This window comes from Cololabis saira, chromosome 10 (assembly GCF_033807715.1).
Source record: "Cololabis saira isolate AMF1-May2022 chromosome 10, fColSai1.1, whole genome shotgun sequence".
Lineage (NCBI taxonomy): Eukaryota > Metazoa > Chordata > Actinopteri > Beloniformes > Belonidae > Cololabis > Cololabis saira.
In genome coordinates, this window is record NC_084596.1 from 39529708 (window position 1) to 39549775 (window position 20068).

Genomic DNA, 20068 nt, shown 5'->3' on the forward strand with positions numbered 1-20068 from the left:
CAGAGATGAGCAACCAGCAGCCATGAAATAAAACCTGTCACGCTGCCATCACTTCCCCGGCTCTCCCTCCGCCGAGCACGCTCATTAAAAACTCTCTGTGAGAACGTGTCGCAACTGATTTCTCATTACTAATGGTCCATAATACAATCATGAGATATTTTCCTCTAGGTTTGCTGCCATTTTGCATCATCCTCAAGATGCGGCAGTGAAAAATACACGGTAAACATCTCTGCAGGGACGGAGGGGTGTGGATGTTTTCTCTGGTGAGCAGCTGGAAATGCTTCAGATGTTTAATGGTAAACAGGATGCAATGTCTCCCTGCTGACACTTTGTTAGATCTCAGATGTAAAAACATGTTTTAAAGCCGGGCACACGTAAAAATTACTCTTTGACAAAATGCCTTTATTTTTCTTTAATTACTTCTCTTTCTGCAAGGTTGTTCTTTGAGGTTGAGCATTTCTTTACAGGAAGAGCAGCTGCACCGCTTTGAAGTATATATATCTGGTACTACTGGTCAATTTGACATATGGTACATGATGCTGTGACAAGAGAAAGTATTTGAACCCCTTTGAAATAACTGTTTTTTGCAACAAAATTTGATTTAATCTTCATCAAAGTCACACTAACAGACGCAAAAGATGATAAAACTCAAGCATTTATAATACCCTAGTTTATTATTGAACACTCTTAAAAATGTTCAGTGTACTGGAGGAAAAGGGAAATGGACCAACACAGTCCCTATTAAGGGAATTAATTACTTGGATCAATAAGGGACACAGAGGTTTGCTGTTGTGAACTGCGCTCCGACAAAAGGAGATCGCTAAAGACATAAAGTTTGTAGTAGCTGATCATCAGTTTGGAAAGGGCTAACAAGTCATCTCAGACAGACAGGTCCAGGGTTAGACAGGTTTTCTGTAGAAGGAGAGATTGCTTTGTGTCTAAAGTTGACCAAAGAGCATCTTGGCAATCTGCAACACTTAACAGTCCAGGTTGTATTGAGTGCTATGTTTGTCACAAAAACTGGACGGCTTACCGAACCTCAAAAGCTCATGGCCACTGTGGAGCATGGTGGAGGAAGCATCATGATGTGGGTTTGCTCCACAGGCTCGGGGTCTTGTCCAGTTGAGGGGAAACTGTATTCACGAGTTGATACAAATACAGAGTACCTTGTCCTCCAGCTGAAGCAATTAGCAGAAGCTCGGGGATGAAACAGCACCATGGCCTCAGGCATTCAATCCAGCTTTATTTATAAAGCGCCAAATGATGACAAATGTCATCTCAAGGCACTTCAACAACACTGTTCAGCCCATTCCAAATAAGTCCAATTAACACAGAGCCAATAAAACGACAATAACAATTATTGCTTCGCAAAGGAAACTACCAGATTGCATCAGAGCGTTTCTTTGTGCTGAGCAAGCACCAGGCGACTGTGGGAAGGAAAAACTCCCCTTAAACAGGCATCAACGTAAATCCACCACAGAACGGCTGCGGAAAAAAGAAAATCTGCCTTTCGGAGCGGCCCAGACGGAGCCCAAGAGACGCAGGGAAATTACCTCAAGGAGAGCCACTTCCAGCAGAGACCTGAAGCAGTGGTCCTCAACCTTTTTTCAGTGATGTACCCCCTGTGAAATATGTTTTCAGCCAAGTACCCCCTAACCAGCACAAAGCACTTTTGGTTGTAAAAAAAAAGACCTAAAACAGAGCACTGTGCCATCAGTAACTGATTTATTAAACATAAAAATATTGCTGCTATGCTTCAACCACGACTCCATCGTGGGTCCAAGTGATTGACAGGTGAAGCCAGGTGATTGACAGGTTAGGTGGAACCATCCTGGTGTGGGGGGAAACTCTGCGGTTTTAGGATAATAAGTTGAATAGCCTACTCCTGAAGATAAAATTAATTTTATGAATTTAGACTTATATTTTCCTCAATTATTAATGAAATATTTATTTTTAAAGGATTTTTGCATGGATGCTACTTTTTAAATATATTAGTCCATGGGCCAGAGCCCCAAATTTCACTTGTCAGTACCACTCAAGGTGACCAAACTTGCTTATCATTTTTGAAAATATCCACGTCTGTAGATGATATTTTGGTCTGATAACCTTCCTGAGTGGCAGCTGGATCATAGTTATCAGCTCATGAAGTTAAAACCCCCTTCAGAAAATGACATTTTAGATGCTGCTGCATATCCTGGTTTAGACTCATATACAGGATATCTGTCAATGTTTCACTATATTGTGTTTGGTATCATTTTAAAGGGGACCTTTAAAGCATTCATTCAAGCTAAGATGTGATACATTTCCTGAATCCTTATGCTCCTATAAGTATTCCAATTTTTGTATTTTGTGTCTCTGTTGTTCCTAGATGACACAGGGATAAAATATACTACCGGTATATCATTTAGGTGGAAATTGTGTAAAAATGTGTGTTGTTTATAGTTTAAAGAGCTGCAGTGAACTCTATGTTGGTCAGAAAGATTCACATCTTAGCTTGAATGAATGCTTGAAATGATACCGAAGACAATATTGTGAAACATTAACAGATTTCCTGTACATGAGTCTAAACCAGGATATGCAGCAGCATCTAAAATGTAATTTTCTGAACTTCATGAGCTCATAACTCTGATCCAGCTGCCTCTCAGGAAGGTTATCATACCAGAATATCATCTATAGACATGGATCTTTTCAAAAATTATAAGCAAGTTTGGTCACCTTGAGTGGTGCAGATATCTGGTCTGGAACATGGACTAATGTATATTTTAAAATCTCACGCACCCCCAGGGGTACGCGTACCCCCATTTGAGAACCACTGTCCTACAGAAACCTGAAGCAGATCTGGACGGGGATGGTCAAAAACCTCGTCCCGAAGGGTCCAAGTCTCAAGGTTCAACCAACCATTAACACCAAGCCTTCGTTCAGCTGCAACATGTGTTTGAACAAAGACGTGAGAAATCACAACTGTTTTCTCAGCTTGTGTTTGTTTGTTAATGTGACTAAGATGAGAATCAGATCTGATTTTAGGGAAAATAAATGCAGAAAACCAGTTATTTCTTGGGGGCTCACACACATCTTCTTGCCAGTGTAAATGCCAGGGGCCCCGGCGTTGACCCGGTTAGTTTCCATCCTGCGAGAGCAGATGATTAAAGCATGTGAACAAGACGCCAGGCTTGGCCGTGGCGGCTGCAGCGCGAGCAGCGACTCAGAGACGGTTAAGGACGATCCCTGGGAGCCCCTCGTGGACGAGAGTCCCCTCGGTCAGTAAGAGCAGGGTGACAGCTTCACTCATCTGCACGAGGATCCAGACACGCTCCGTGTCCTGGCTGACAGCCGAGAGCCAAACAACACTGACAATTGGTGAAGAGCCACATTAACTTTGCTTTCTTGAAGCCTCTCCAGCAGCAACGGAGACTAAAAATCCCCAGAACAGTCCTGCCGTCTCGCTAATTGGCCAGCTACTTTGACCAGGCTTTGATTAATCTTAAATCTTAATGAGTTCGCCCCAAAGCTGCTGCGATATTCCGACTGAGGAGGTAAAACTCTCGCTTTTTCCCTCATTTTTTTTTATTTTATTTTTGTGTGTGTGTGTTTCATCCCGCAGCTGCGAGGAAGGAGACCAGGAACTCTGGCCCAGTGAACTCAGCGAGGAATCAAAGTGAATAACAGAGATCTGTTTAATAATTTATTTGCATATGATTATCGTAAAAATACTGAAAGAGAAATGCTTATTTTTGTTCTAGTTTTCACATTTTTTTTTTTTTTTGTCTTACAGTCTAATACAGCTTTTACTTGCACAGGAAAAAGCCTGCCCTAACAGACACATGTTGTTGTTTCACTGTGACATACTGGATCGTTTCAGATATGTAATCCACGTTAAACTGTCATGTCTCCATGTTTGTGCGCCGCGACAGAAAACAAACAAGCATATAAATGAGGAACTGTTGAGACGCTGAAGTCGGGTCATATAGTTGTAAATGCTCAGCAAGATTTGTCAAATACAAACATGGTGTTTTATTTACAGGCAGCTGCTTTATGGGAGGACTGCAGTCGCGGCTGGCGTTCATGGAGAAACCAACCAGTCGCCCATTTGTTTCACGTCACCGTTCGTGGGTCGACATCTGGGTCGCGACCCTTCACGGTCCGTGTACTTCACGGCCATCCGTTTTTTGTTTTGAAATGACAAAATAAAAATAGAGATATAATCCGTTCCCCATGTTTTGTTTTGATAATAAAAAACGGAAAACGGATCGTTGTCCGTTATCCGATTTCATTGATGTGTTTGAAAATCGAAATTGGGAATTAAAACAGCGAGTGGAAAACTCTTTTCTCTATTTCCTATTCGTTTCCAGTATGTTAGAGTTCAGTTATTGATTGGACGCTGCTTTTTTTTGGACGCTGCAGCTGAACGGACTTTCACAACATCACTGCAGTTTCATGACGGAGTGAAGACAGATTACAGATTAAACTCATGTTTCACTCCCAGGTTTCATATTTGATTTATTTTCTGTTTCAACATTAAAAAAAAATCTAAAACTGTTAATTTTAAATCTGATCGTAGCAAACTGTTTAGTGTCAGTTTGCTACATGATCAACAAAAGAACCAGAAACAACTTTCTTCATTTATTACTGCGCATGTGCAATCCCCCCATTTGTCCAATCCTTGTTTTCAGTATCCTTGGAAACGAATAGGAAATAGAGAAAAGAGTTTTCCTTCGCTGTTTTAATTCCCAATTTCGATTTTCAAACATCAATGAAATCGGATAATGGATAACGTTTTTTTTTTTTATCAAAACAAAAGATGGGGAACGGATTATTTCTCTATTTTTATTTTGTCATTTCAAAACAAAAAACGGATGGCCGTGAAGTACACGGACCTTTCACATTCCCGCTGACGCGGCCAGCTCTGCTGCCGGCGGCCTTCGCCTCCGAGAAAAAGCACAAAACAAAAAATGCAAAAAAAAACCCTGTATGGCGATAGCAACACAGTCTGATCCGTGTTCTTAAAGGTAATTAGTCCGTCTGAGCTGAACTTTTCTTTAATTCACTCATTCGTGTCTGTCTGGTTTCCTAAAACATGATAAAAAAAAAACAAAAAAAACAAGCATTGTAATATAAAAGTTAAGCCTTGGTTTAAAAAACACACACACGCACACACACACGCACAGAAAAAACAACCTCCTTTTGCATTAACGGATAATAATTTAGCATTCAAATCAAAGCGAATCAAATAAGATTGAGAAAAAACGTCGGCTTTGGAGCCGTTACTGCAAAAATGCCACCGAAGCAACAAGAAGGAGTTTCCACTTTGGCATGCACATGACGTGTCCCGCACAGTGTTGGCTGCCCGCCCTGGGCGGGCCGTGAAGACTCGGATGCTTTGTACAGATCTGTAACACGTATATCTCCCGGTACATGTGGAAGACGTTCTTTAAGAGGAAGCAGATGAAACTTCTTTTTTTTTTTTTTACTCTTTTCTCCAAAAAAAAATAAAAAATAAAAAGGACTCAAACAAAACATTTGGTTGGGTTGAAAAAAAAAAACAAAAAAAAACAGAAAACTGAATGAATACAGAGGTGGCGCTGTCTTGGGAGTTAGTTGAGAGCAAGTGTTTGCCTCATCTTGGCACTGAATCATCTCTGAGTTCAACCTTCCTCAGTGTTCGGGGGGGAAATAAGAGGAGAGACGAGTCCCCAACCGGCAGAAAAGAAACATGCAGGCATGCAAACACAACCTGAGAGGGAGCAATAAGAAGTCTGGCTTCATGTCAACAGTCACAAATCCACAAGTGTCAAGTAATGAACACACACACTGCAATGGCAACTTCTTTTTTTATACAGACATTAAGTCTCCAGTGAGAAGGAGGCGTCCAGAGCCGTCCACGTCCGCTGCACAGCCGGACCGTCTTCTTCTGTATTTTACATCATTCTCTCTTGCGTCAGAGTTTCTACGGTAGGTAGTTTTTTCTTTTTTTTTTGTTCATTCTTACATCCTTTCGGTCTGTCAGTTCACACTCGGATGGGGAGGGTTTGGCTCATCTGTTGCCGGATGATGTCCTGACTGTCGTCGGGGGCCTTGCTGTTGTGTCCCGGCAGCGTTCCTCCCAGCCGCAGCAGGTCCCTGCCAACACAACGCCACACGGGTCAGCGGCCGGCTCGCATGGAGCCAAATCACGGCCAAAAGTTTTGCTAATTTGAAAATAAAATTTGAACCTGAAAATTCTTTTTTACAGTTTCAATTTTTTTTTTTTTTTCGGTATCAGATCTTTTTTTCAGTTTCAAATCTTTTTTTCAGTTTCAGATCTTTTTTTTTCAGTTTCACTTCTTTTTTTTTTCCAGTTTCAAATATTTTTTTTTCAGTTTAAATTTTTTTTTCTGTTTCAGACTTTTAGCCCCGATCTGGCGTGGGGGGCGTGACATCAACTGAGAGGGGCGTGGCATCATGAGTGACAGCATAACAGAGAAGGCGGAGGACGTTCCTCAGTCATGTTGCCTTCAGGAAACGTAGGTTGCAGAAGTTATCAGTAGAAGTTTGAATCAATACTGTATATACACTATATTCACGTGATTGGCAGGGGAAAAAACGGATACTAGTGACATATTTCCGTTTAAAAAGCTGTTTTAGACCATACTTGGTAGTATGTGGAAGTGGGAAGTCTGGCATAGTTTATTGCTTTTATACTGCGATTGGTGCCAAGTACGGTCTAAAACAGCTTTTTAAACAGAAATGTGTCACTAGTATCCGTTTTTTCCACTGTCAATCACGTGAATATAGTGTATATACAGTGTTGAATCATACTTCTACTGATAACTTCTGCAACCTACGTTTCCTGAAGGCAACATGACTGAGGAACGTCCCCCGCCTTCTCTGTTCTGCTGTCACTCATGATGCCACGCCCCTCTGAGTTGATGCCACGCCCCCCACGCCAGATCGGGGCCAAAAGTCTGAACCTGAAAAAAAAATTTGAAACTGGAAAAAAAAAAGATTTGAAACTGGAAAAAAAGATGTGAAACTGAAATAAAAAGTTCTGAAACTGAAAAAAAATAAATTTGAAACCGTAAAAAAGAATTTTCAGGTTTGAATTTTATTTTCAAATTAGCAAAACTTTTGGCCTTGATTTGGCTCCATAGGCTCGCAGCCACGCTTCAACAAAAGGCTACCGCTCATTATCGCCCCTGCTAAGTGCTCCCGGCGAGGGACCGGAGGGATCTAATCCATCTCAGCGCAGCCCCCGGTTTCTGCATGTGGATAATAGCAAGTACGGCACCGGGGGAACCAACTTAAAAGTGCTGATCTAAACTCAGCCCAGAGATGTTGTGGCCTTTACGTCTTTGATAGCAAGGCGTACTGTACATTATTGTTACATTGGAAATCTGCTGGAAGTCCCTCAATTTCTATGTGGCTTAAGGATATGATGTCTTTTCTGAAACTTGAAAAAAATCAGGTACTCTAGTCGTGGAAGTACTGAAAGGTTCTATCAAAGATGGCAATATTTCATATCCCATGTTTCAAAGTTAAAAGTGTTACCCACTTAGAGGTGCCTGTTAGTTTTCATATACTTTTTCTTTCCTTTTTGCAATTTTATTTATGTGTGGGTGTGTATTTGCATTATGGTGTTTAGAGTAATAGTTTAGTGAGCTGTTTTCTTTTATTTGTTTTTATTATGTTATTTTTTTTTTAATTTCTTTTCTTTTTATTTATTTATTTTCTATTCTTTTTTTTGCGTAATTATTCGTATCCTGCTATAATTTTATATCCATTTATTTTTATTTTATTTTTATGTTTCTATGTTGGAGGGGTTAAAAAAAAAAAAGGTAAAAAAAATCTTTGACTTGTGATTTTCTTTTAGTGATACTTGGTACACTACGGTCACTGAATGTAGTGATCTTTCTATTGTTTTTTTTTCTTCGAAATAGTTATGAAGATGTATGTACCATTGTTACTTTGGCTATATCAATAAAAAAAATTAAGAAAAAAAAAAAGTGCTGATCTGGAGCTTCATCTCCTACGAGCAACTCAAATCTATTCATCACATTTCCCGTTTTAATAAAAGTTCAACATATTTTTCATCTGACTTGGGGCAGGAAAACAGCCACCGCCGCCGCCTCCCAGGGTCCTTTGTTCCTCGGCCAATGTCCCTCTTTTTGAGGCCCCGGTGGCAGAAGATGCTGGGCAGATAGCGCTCCGTCTCATATCCTCTCTCTCCATCCTTATCTGCCCTGAAATGAGCGAGCAGCCGCTGGCAGGTGAGCGCCGGCAAACGTTTGCGGACGCGCACGCAAACATGGGACACGCTCCCTAAATCATGCTCTGACAACATGATCCTGTCTCTCTCCTTCTCTTCCTCCCGCTATCCATCATCCGCCGCCGCTGCATACAGATGAGGCCATAAATTAATCATGGGCATGTCATCGTCGCCCGGCGACAGCGTAACACGCGGGCACACGCTTATATCCCTTCCCTATTTGTCCATCACGCCACCGGGCGCACCCCTCCCCTGATGCATTAAAATGCTCATTAGCAACCTAATTAAACACATTCCTCTCTTTTAGCTTCTCCTCAATCTCTGTTATTGCTCACACTTCATCACCTCCTGCTTTTCCACATCAGCAGCTCTGGCTGCTGTCTGTCCCATCACCTACATTCCAGCATCCAGCCGAGTACGCTGGGAATTAGAGCGAGGTCAGCCATTACATTTCCACACACAATTAGCTCCGCCGAGCCCCGAATCCTGGCATCCTGCGCGGCCCTGGAGGCTTGGGTGTTGCAGGGGAAAAAACTGCGAGCCAAGGCTCCACACCTGGATGCTGCGTGTTTGGATTCCTCCGTTTGCATCTGTCAGAAAAAGCAGTGCTTCTCCCCGCCAGCATCAGAGATGCTGCTGAGGATCCGCACTTGATCCATTATACATCACATGAGGAACTGTGGATGGAGCATCTAAACCAGGACTAATCACGCCGTTGACTGGATGCCAGGCTCAGAAAAAAAACTCAGAACAAACGCGCCGGTAGGCTGGAACGCCTGGCGTCAGTGTGCTCAAGTACAAAGCTGAAAAACAACTCCTGCAGGCGACGACAGCTACCTATGAATAAGTCGACTTTCTCTGCTTCCGTGAGGTGTCAGAGACTTTCAGGCAGGAATCTGTCTGGCAGCGAAAACCCTTCAGCTCAGAGAAGCAGCCTCCCCAGTCAACAGAGAGCATAAATCAAGCTAAAGCCAACAAGCACCGGCGCTGCTGCGCTCCCTCTTTAGGCGAGCCACATCCGTGCCTTTTCTCACTGTGACATCTTATTCCACAAGGCACCAGACACCAGTCTCCCTCCCACAAATTCACGAGGCGAAGGAGGAAAAAGAGCATCGCCTTGGCTTCGTCGTAACGAGCAGAAAGTAAAAAAGGCCAACTAGCGCCCGCCACCACGTAACCTCTCTTGCTCGCTGTTGCGAAGCGACTCCCTAAGACTAGCGCTTACGTTACCATGTTCGACAAAAGTTGCAGGCGAGCGTTTAATAGGCCCAACTTTTCCCACATAGCCTGGGAACTCACTCCAACTTTTTCTGCTGCATTTATTCATAACGTCGGTTCAGCAAGTCTCTCTGTGAAGTTGCTAAACCTTGCAGCAAAATCTGAGCCGCAAACACTGCAAAAACTCTAAATCTTACCAGGAATATTTGTCTTATTTCTAGTTAAAATGTCTCATTTTTAGTCAAAAAATCTCATTGCACTCAAAACAAGAGTCATTACCAGAAAAATAACTTGTTATTTGACAATTTTCACCTGTTTCAAGTAAATTTTCTCTGGAAATAAGTAGAAAAATCTGCCAGTGGGACAAGATTTATCTTCTCATTACAAGCAAAAAAATCTTGTTCCACTGGCAGATTTTTCTACTTATTTTATGTGAAAATCTACTTGAAACAGGTGAAAATTGTTGTTTTTTTCCAGTGATGACTCTTGTTTCAAGTGTAATGAGATTTTTTTGGACTAAAAATGAGACATTTTAACTACAAATAAGACAAATATTCTTGTTAAGAGAGTTTTTGCAGTGAATTTAGCAGAAAATAAGGCAAAACCCACACCATCTTTATTTTGGAAAGGCAATAGACTGAGGGCTTTAAAATGATGGAAGAGTGTAGCAAGATCCCTCTGCTAAAGGTCACGCGAGTAATTGACTCGTGACGGAGTGATTGATGGAAAACTAACAAACACATCCAAACCAAAAAGAGATGGCGGGGAAGTTTTCCCCGGTTCCAGTGATGCTTGAGGCCTCTCACCCTGAGTAGGTGCTGGTCACCACCTTGAGGCTGGCGGCGTTGCGGAGCAGCTTGTCCAGGGTGCTGACGATGCGGGAGAACTTGGGCCTCAGGTTCCTCTCCTTCATCCAGCACTCCAGCATCAGCTGGTGCAGCACCATGGGGCAGTCCATGGGGGGGGGCAGCCGGTAGTCCTGCTCCACTGCCGTCATCACCTGAGGGGGGGGACAGGTTTCAGCAAGGCTAAAGGTTTCTAGCAGTCCTGGCACAACAACATCTGACAACATCGAGCCATCAAGACTCAAATCAGCAGCGTAGTTATGAGAGCGGCTCGCTGTGGCTACCTAGTGTTGTTTCTGTCAGCCTGTTTCAATTCTAGTTTTAGTCTAGTCTTTGGGTCTTTGGGCGTATCATTTTAGTTTTTATTAGTTTTAGTCACGTTCATTCCTCTTTTAGTCGTGTCAAGTTTCAGTCGACGAAAAGTCTGAGCATTTTAGTCAGAATTGTCCAGGACCATTTTAGTCTAGTTTTAGTCAAAGATTGTATTTAGCCAAACCCATTTTACAATTCAAACAAGGTTATCTTATTATTATTATATTATTGTTATCTTATAGACTCAAGAATATACAGAAGAGTATTAGGGCCAGGCAGGAGAAAACTAAAAATAATATTTTAGAAGAGGAAGATTTTTTTTTTCATTATGCACGTGGAGAAAAAAGTCGATATATTGAGAAAAGTCAAAATTTTGTGAATAAAGTTGAAATTTTGAGAAAAAAGGCGAAATTTTGACTTTATTCTTGAAATTGTATTACAACATTATTCTTGACATTTTCCTCTCAAATTTTTTTCTCCTGCATGGCCCTAATACTCTTTCGTAAGAAAACATTCATTCCAGATACAGAAGACTCTAATTTGAGTTTACAACATATTTATTTTTCCACATTCCTCCCCATCTTTTCTTTTCCACGTCTATGTAGGAAAGTGTATCCAAAGATGGTTCTTCTTCTTCTCCCCCCCAGAGCAGATCCCTGCGTTTCTCTATGTAACTTTGTTTTTAATTGAATTGAACTTAGAGCTCTGCGTTAACGGCATCAGCCTCTAACTCTGCAGCTGCATCTTCTGGATCTGATTCCCCGCTGCAGCGACTGGGATTGAGGACTAACGTCACCCAGCAGAACTAAACCAGAGAAACTACTGAAAACATGGAGATTCAGGATCTTTGGTAGAACATTTCGTTTGGTTTTAGTCAACGAAAATGAAAACACATTTTAGTTGAGTTTTTATTTTGTAATCTACATTTTAGCTCAGGTTTTATATCCTCTACGATATTGCATTATATATTTAATTATCGTTATCGTCACATGACCATTATTTTCGTTGCGTCTCATTTTCCTCAGGTGATAAAAGGTTCGTTGACGACGATATTTAATCATAATTTTCGATGACGAAAGCAACTTTAACCACAACTAGTGCAGCTGGTCCACCTGCTAGCCTCGTACTTCCTACATGCATGAAGGCTATTTCCAAACCTGTATAGTGTGTACTGCACGTGCAGTTTGCAGTTTAAGCTGCACACTAGTCCAGCAGCTGCTGGATTAGGGTTAATACAGCAGTAACACTGCAGTCACGTGACCGCTGCCACGGCATAGACGAGTCAGCCACCCAGCGGCGAGCTGCATGGAAATAGCATAATCTCTGGGCATTTTCAGCATTCTTAAGATCGCGTTAATGTTTTTTATGTTACATTTTGTCTAAATCGGTCCACACACCCAGCGCAGCACGCAACTGCTAGAGAAGACCCGGATCTTGACGCCGCTGGCATGTCTGAGGTACATGAAGGGTAAAAGAAAGAAAAATCATCACAGTTCTTCCTCTAAACCACAGGTGTCAAACTGAATCCCAGAAGGGCCGGTGTCCTGCATGTTTTAGATGTTTCACTGCTTTAACACACCTGATTCTAATTAATCATCGTCACCAGCTTGTCATCAAAGTCTGGATAGTTCTGTTGATGACACAGTCACTTGTATCATGGTGCAATGAAGCAGGGAAACATCTAAAACATGCAGGGACACCGGCCCTCGAGGACTGGAGTACAACACCCCTGCTCTAAACTATACAACAAATGTGTATAAAATGTACAAATGCCTTTTTTTATACAATAGTTGTAAATTAAAATGTTCTAGGAAGGGCATGTCTTTATTGAATACATTTCACCGTATGTAACTATCTGACTCGAGCTTATTCATAGATATTATTATAATTAAATATATACACATATTAATTGCCTATTATGGAAAAAAATAATAATTTCCTCATTTGCAAGTATATCTTTGACTGTGTGAAGTAATTAGCATAATTAGCATCAGGGTCATGATGTGATGCTGATGTTGTTCAGGAGGTTCTATTATAATTCTATTTATGGCACCGCACTTTTTATTTTTTTATTTCTATTTTTGTTTTTATTTTTCTATCTCTATTTTATTTTTTATTTTTTTATTTCTATTTTGTTTTTTTTTATTTTATTTTTGTTTCTATTTTTATTTTATCTTTATTTTTAATTTTTTATATTTTTATCTGTATATGGGTGTTTTTGGTCCGAGCCCGTCTGCACCGCTATAACCAGCTGCCCCGAACACGCGGCGTTCGACCGCAGCGTGCCAGAGACATTTCATTAAGACCTCACAAAAGTGAAAATCCTCCTTCAGGATCAGTCAAGCGTTCCTGTCGGGCAGCAGCGGCCCCGGTACAGTAAATGTCTGACTTCTGGCGTCTGACAGCCGTGCGGCTCAGTGGTGTCACGTCCTCCGTTCCTGCTTTCACCGTCTCCACTAAACTATGAAAAATAACACAACCCCCAACATAATGTTAAATCCGTCCGTTCCAAGCCGCCGTGACTGACAGCAGAAACAATAAGTGGAGGAGAAACTCTTTGGCTCTTTGATTGGATTTTGCCTAGCAACTGCATTTGCCTCCATAAGTTTGGTACGGGTTTTAAGTCCCCAGAACAATAAAAAATTGGCATTTGGGAACAATAAATCATTTCTGCTGCGCTCGTCTTCTCCTGCTGCTTGTCCTTTGATTTTGTGTCGTGCCTCCAGCCTGCGAGTACCGCTGTTTATATCTCCTATTTGTTGACTCTGTTGCTTATTGAGCGATGACTGAGGCACAAACGCTGCTGGGAACAATAGAGGCCTCTACTTTGATCCTTTCATTACTGCATGTGGGTTTTGTTATGAAAGTTATACATACATTACTGCCATTTTTCATTTTGTTTCCATTTTTTTGCTTTATTGCTATCAGCGTTACAAGTCTCCTTTTGAAGCACAATACAGAGCAGATAGTCCTGGGAGAATTAAGTGGAGGTGTGCAGCGCACGCTGCTGCAGCACTTTGTTCAGCGAGAAGGAACCCGGAGATTTGGGTTTTTTCTCTGCTACAAGCGGCGCTGCTGTAGCTACAATGCCTGCGCGGTGCAGATAGCCTACAGGTAACAGGAGCCATAAAAAGCCCTTCCTGAGAATGCCTTAGTTAATGTGCGCAGGGAGGCTTTGCAGTATGGATTTGTAGGGGGGTGGGCCGGCCGCGGCTGTAAATAAGGTGGTAAAAAGTAGAACACAGACACAGAGCTGCACAGCCATCTGCGGCGAGGAGATAAAGATGGCAGAAGGAGCCGGGGCCCGGCGCGTCACGCTGCAAATCAAGCCCACAGCAGGTCGGAGGAACCCAGCCACGCGCGTGGCCTCCGTCTGCGTGGACCGGTTTCTGTGCAGAAACCTCCGGGGGAAACTCACATCCTGGTTGCTCATGTCCCAGTAGGGCCTCTCCCCGTAGGACACCACCTCCCACATGACGATGCCGTAGCTCCACGCGTCGCTGGCCGTGGTGAACTTCCTGAAGGCGATGGCCTCCGGCGCCGTCCACCGGATGGGAATCTTCCCTCCCTGCTCGCACAGAGAGAGAGATGGTTAGCAGCCGCTGGAGCGCACTCAGGCCACGTTTACACAGAGCCTGGTATTTACAAAAACTGATATTTCCCCCTCTACGTTTTGAAAAATACCATCAGTTACACGAACCCGCATAAATAGCTGTTAAGGTGGTATGAGCAGTGTTGCCAACTCCTCAGTAAGGAAAGTAGCTATTGGCTGTCCCAAAAGTCGCTAAATGACGTCATCGCCTAATTTGCATAATTGGCAATTTGCATACTGTAATGGACGCTGTAGGAGAGGAATAACGTCGTGGGAGAGACAAAAGTGAGTAAAAAAACCCCTAAATATGTTTAGAACTACAAATGTACAAAAATAATTTCAACATTAACAACATTTAATGATTTTAATGCTTTGTCTAGATCCACATTACACACATCAGTTTTGTCCTGTATTGTTAAATGTTATAACAGCAAATTTAATCAAAACATTGTTATGTAGGGTGAAATTCCTAGCTCTACAACCAACACTCCTCCTTTATCCGGGCTTGGGACCGGCAAAGTGACCCAAAAGAAAAAAGAAACGTTTACATTTACATCCTGCTCTGCAAGCCAGCGGCGGCTTTGCGCAAGCGCATTTCATTTGCAGTCTGGACGCGGAGTGGTGAGGGTCTCCTCTCTGCTCTGCTCTGCCCACCAGATAAGTCTCCAATAACACCAGAAAAAGTCGCTAGATTTGTCGCTAGTCGCTTTTTTGAAAAAAAGTCGCTATAGGGGTCTGAAAAGTCGCTAAATCTAGCGACAAAGTCGCTAAGTTGGCAACACTGGCTATGAGCAGCCAAACCTACAGGGGGCAGTGTAACCAGAAGATAAAGTCATGCTAGCCAATCAGAATCCTGGAAAAAAACATCAACAAATGACACAAGTAACTTCCAGTTACCGTATTTTGCGGACCATTAGGCGCACCGTGTTATAAGGCGCATGATAAAACAGTAGTAATACAGTAATACAGTATGAAGTGAAACAAAACAGTGCAGTAAGTTGGACTTTATTCAACTAATTAACAATAACGCAGAATACTGTTCAGTTGTAACTGAGGTATGCTGAGGTATAATATTGCAATGAAGTGCTGTACTATTTTCATAAGGTAATAACAGGTATAATCTTTTTTGATAAAGTAGTAAAGCTTGCTGTTATATTTTTTTCTTATTTTTATTTTCAAGCAAAATTGAAATAGAAACAAGGGGTAGGACCTCATAAGTTTTTTACTCCCTCCTACTCCTTTTCGGGCATGAAGGTTTATTTCCCTTTGATTTTGTTTAATGACTGTTTATTTATATTCTTTTTTTGTTGTTTTGTGTAATTGTTTTTTTTATGCTCGAAATATGCTCGAAATAAAGATTTCAATCAAAAACTAATACAGAAAAATACCCTCACATTTTAAATCATCCCTCTTCCACAAATCCACCAATAAAGAGGAGTAGGTGAGCGTTTTACCACGTCCTGTTCTCTGATTGGTTCATCGTTGCAAGCGATAGCAGACACCTGAAGTTAGTTTGAGGTTGGAACAACTTTGTATTCCCACATTGGATTATGATGTAGATTTGAAAATTGGGTTTATGCTAAAAACCTAACGTTGGCTTGACGTCTAATTACAGTAAGGTAACATTGACTAGATGTTGGATGATGGTTGCTAATCACCACTACATAATTAATTATCTAAAGCTGTCTGACAACCAGTATTCAACAAAGGACCGACTTTAATGTAGCATATCAGCTGAACGCTCCATCAATCGAGCGGAGCGGCTTCCTCGCTACCAAAGTCGCACTAAAACTGCACCATTTTTTTTTTTTTTTTTTTTTTTATTTTTTATTTTTTAACTGCACCATTTTTGAGCGCAGTGTACCACATAAAACTGGTTTGAGGTCAGAAAAGCACAACAAAATTCATACACTGCTGGTTTTTGAAAAAATTAAGGATTTTAAATTCGCCTTAGAGTGCGGAAAATACGTTACTTCCAAGATGAACGAGAGTCTCAAGTTTGGAGTGACAGAGAAGTGAATTTACTTTTAAGTGTGACGTTAGAATATAAAACAAGTAAAATACAAGAAAATATTGACGATGGCCAAACAAATTGTAAACACAGGTCGCACACATGACGCTGGTGACGTTTCTGTCTCATAATGTGACGTTCTGAAGCCTAAATGTCCGTTTACAAGCAAACGTGAAGACGGAGTTTTTGCAAATCTCCACTTTGGCCGGAGTTTTCAGAAATTATCATTTTTGTTGACTTTGAGCTTCGTTTTTGTGTAAACGAACGGACAAAACGCATGAAAACACGATCAAGGACACTTGGGTGACGTCATTTCATCCGTTATCTGCGTTTCGGGCCGCAGTATGTTCCTTGAAAGCAGGTACAAATTAGTTCTCAAAACAAAGCGAACGAAAAAAAAAAGAAGATTTAATTTAGCAGGAGTGACATTAAGCAGGATTGTGATGGATTGGACTCCATCACAGTCTTTGAGGAACAAAACCTCCACTTTGTCAACAAACTCAGGAGAAAATCGCTTACAAGTGAAGATAGATTGGAAGGGCTTTACGCGTTTCATTAAACAACTCTAGGAAAGACTGTCTGGACGTCGAGGACAAGGACACGAGGCTAAGCTGAACACCTCTAATCTCCCATCCCGCAGACGGGACGGCATCAATAACTGCCAGGCATCAATAGCTAAATGAGCCACATGGGACTGAGATTACTTTAACCACTTTAACCCGCCGTGCAGAGCTACACACACATTTAAAACCTGCTTGTTACTCTTCTGCAGGGTTGCTGTTGGCATCTCTGGAATCAGAGGCTTCTGTGGATTGTGGTTAGATGAATCAGTATTGCAACTAGGGCTGGGGATCGATTCAAATGTCAAGAATCGATTTGATTGCGATTCTTAAGATTCAGAATCGATTACCAAGATTTAATTCGATCCGATCTGATTCGATTCCGATATCAATTTGGGTTAGTGTTATTAAAACTGTTTTTTGAGCTGTTGCATGAATTATATGACTGTGTAGTTATGCAACATATTAATACTAGTATTATATTAAGATTCAACAGCAAGTATTGCAGCTAATGATGCTGTAAGGACCAATCAGCTCCCAGAATGCTGATAGAACTGCAAACAGAAACATCATGTGGGTCAGAATTACCAAACAGATCCAGGGAGGAAACAGAGACGGATGAAATCGGTTTTATTTTTTCCCACATTCCGTTTTAATTTTCTCCATATTTGGTCTATTTCGGGGGGGTTTTTTTCTGACAATTTATGCAACTCTAACTGAAAACTTTAATGTTTTCATACTTTAAAACATATTTAAAAGGAAAAAACATGTCACCAGTTATTCTTGTGTCCAACAAAACATTCCTTTTTTGGGGATAAACAAAAAAATACCAAAAGTTGTAATGTAATGATTGAAAAAAAAAAAATAAAAAAAAAAATCGATCTTTAGACATATGAATCAGTTTTTAGAAATTAATATGAGAATCAATTTAGAATCGGAAAATCGATTTTTTTCAACACAGGCCTGATTGCAACGGGTTTTTAGATTAAATGGATCCTTCAGGTTCTTATCCAGGACCAGAAGGGCCGCCCAGACTGTATCAGCAACACATCAGCAAGTCATGTACGTGTCTGTGACGGCAGCATCAACGCCGGAAGGAGCACTGAGCTTGTGGAGCACCATATGTTTCCTTCAGGAAGAGATGCATCCCTGGGATGTTTGTGAAGATGCACAACTCCAGTTCTGATACACTACAAGGCACATATCTGAGGAGGAAGAGGGTACTAGACTACCCTGACTCCAGCCCAGACCTGGTCACAGGTAACAACCTGGGGACAGGTCTGGACTGGAGCTTTGCTCACCATGTAGCAACCCTGTAGCTTTGCACACTTTAATGTATAAAACAGACATCATCAATGCGAGAGCAGTCAGCTGACGGAGATGATACAGACTTTCCTGCCTGCATGAGAAAATTATCAAACGAAAATGCTTTAATTGAGTCTTGAGACATGTTTGCAGGACGACTGGAGCAAAAATAATGACTGAAACTCTTCGTCATTTGATTTCCTCAATGATAAAACACTGTTGTGAGAAGGAAAAGTGGTGAAAACTTTAGTTTGGAATATTCTGCAGCCCTGAAATGCCAAAAAAGGATCTATTACAACGAATGAAATTAAATTGATGCAAAAAAAGAAGAAAAAACCATGACATATCTCAATTTCATACCGTCTTTAAAAAAAAAAGTTCAAATAGACGTATGTATCACAGCGGTGCTGACTGCATTGTTCCTGCTCTTCGTAATTGAAAGAGATTAAATTAGGGTTAATTAAACATCATTAGTCTACAAAGTGAACATTGCAACAGAGAGCAGAGCAGCACACACACACACACTCACACACACACACACACACACTCACCAGAGAGCTGGTGTAGGTGGGGTCAGCAGACGTGTCGTCCAGGAAGCGCGAGAGCCCGAAGTCGGAGACCTTGCAGACCAGGTTGCTGTTGACCAGGATGTTGCGGGCGGCCAGGTCTCTGTGGACGTAGTTCATGTCCGACAGGTACTTCATCCCGGCGGCGATGCCGCGCAGCATCCCCACCAGCTGCGTCATGGTGAAGCGCCCGTCGTTCAGCTGCAGGACAGCAGAGTCAGAGTGAGAGGGGGAGGGGACGCCGAGCCGTGACCAACGAGGCGGGGAGGCTACGAGTTCATCACGGGGGAAACGGATGACGGGGGGAAGCGTGCGGGACGGACGGGCGGAGCGCCATCCGTCACCGGGGCCACTTAGACCCGACACCTGTCATAACGCCCCCCAGCTGCTGCAGACACGCCGACACCTGACCTTCTCACATCACTGTCCCGTCAGCTGATGAATCACCTCTTTACCGTCACGCCACGTGGTGAAGGAACAATAATCATTTACAGAGGTGGTAGTAACGAGTTACATTTACTCTGTTACATTTACTTGAGTAAGTTTTGGGACATTTTGTACTTTTAGGAGTAGTTTTGAATCACTATACTTTTTACTTTTACTTGAGTAGATTTGTGAAGAAGAAACTGTTCCTCTTACTCCGCTACATTAGGCTACGTTGAGCTGTTACTTTTCTTTTATCCCTTTTATCCACGTACGCGTCAATCTCATGACATCACTGGGTGATTCTTTGGGAAAAATGTTTGTTTTTGCATGTTTTGTCACATTTACACAGACTCAAACACACACAGAGTTTCTATGAGTTCATGTATGTTCATATATAGATATATATATATAGATTTATTTAATATGTGTAGATATATAGATTAATATTATGGAAACATGTTATATATATGTATATGTATGTATATGGATATATAGTGATATATTATACATACAGTATTTATGTATGGATATATCTCTGTTAATATATATGGATATATAGTTATATGTAGATATGTTGGTAAATGGATGTATATTTATGTTGATATATAGACTTATATTATGGTTTTTTTTGTGTTCTATAAGTAAGCTCATTGATTCTCTTGCTATTTTGGAAAAATGAATATAAGATTTGGGGGTAGGACCTGATAAGTATATACTTCAATCCTACTCCCTTTCGAATATGCTGGTGGATCTGCGAGGTCTGCCTTGTCTTTTTTTTTTACTTTTTAGTATTGTTCTTTCTAATTTGCATATTCGAAATAAAGCTCAATAATGTTTGTTCTAGTTCTGCCTGGTTAAAAAAGAAAAGTACAAAGGCTTGAAATTTTGTGCTACTTGTGCTTAATTTATTTTTTTATTCTGTTATTTTATTTATTTTATTATTTAATAAAGTACTTGCATTTGCTTTAAGATTATTTACATTTAAGCTATT

The 20068-nt window shown here is 41.3% G+C and overlaps 1 protein-coding gene across 1 annotated transcript in view; it reads right to left on the minus strand.

Moving 5' to 3' along the window:
* Positions 1-4814: 4814 nt before the first annotated feature.
* ephb3a (eph receptor B3a) overlaps positions 4815-20068 on the minus strand; it is a 73594-nt gene continuing 58340 nt past the window's right edge. The window contains exons 12-15 of the mRNA XM_061732880.1: positions 18637-18852; positions 14036-14185; positions 10267-10460; positions 4815-6117 (exon numbers count right to left, since the gene is read on the minus strand). Coding sequence (XP_061588864.1) covers positions 6006-6117; positions 10267-10460; positions 14036-14185; positions 18637-18852 — 672 coding nt within the window. The 3' untranslated portion in view covers positions 4815-6005. The remainder of the gene's footprint in view (positions 6118-10266; positions 10461-14035; positions 14186-18636; positions 18853-20068) is intronic.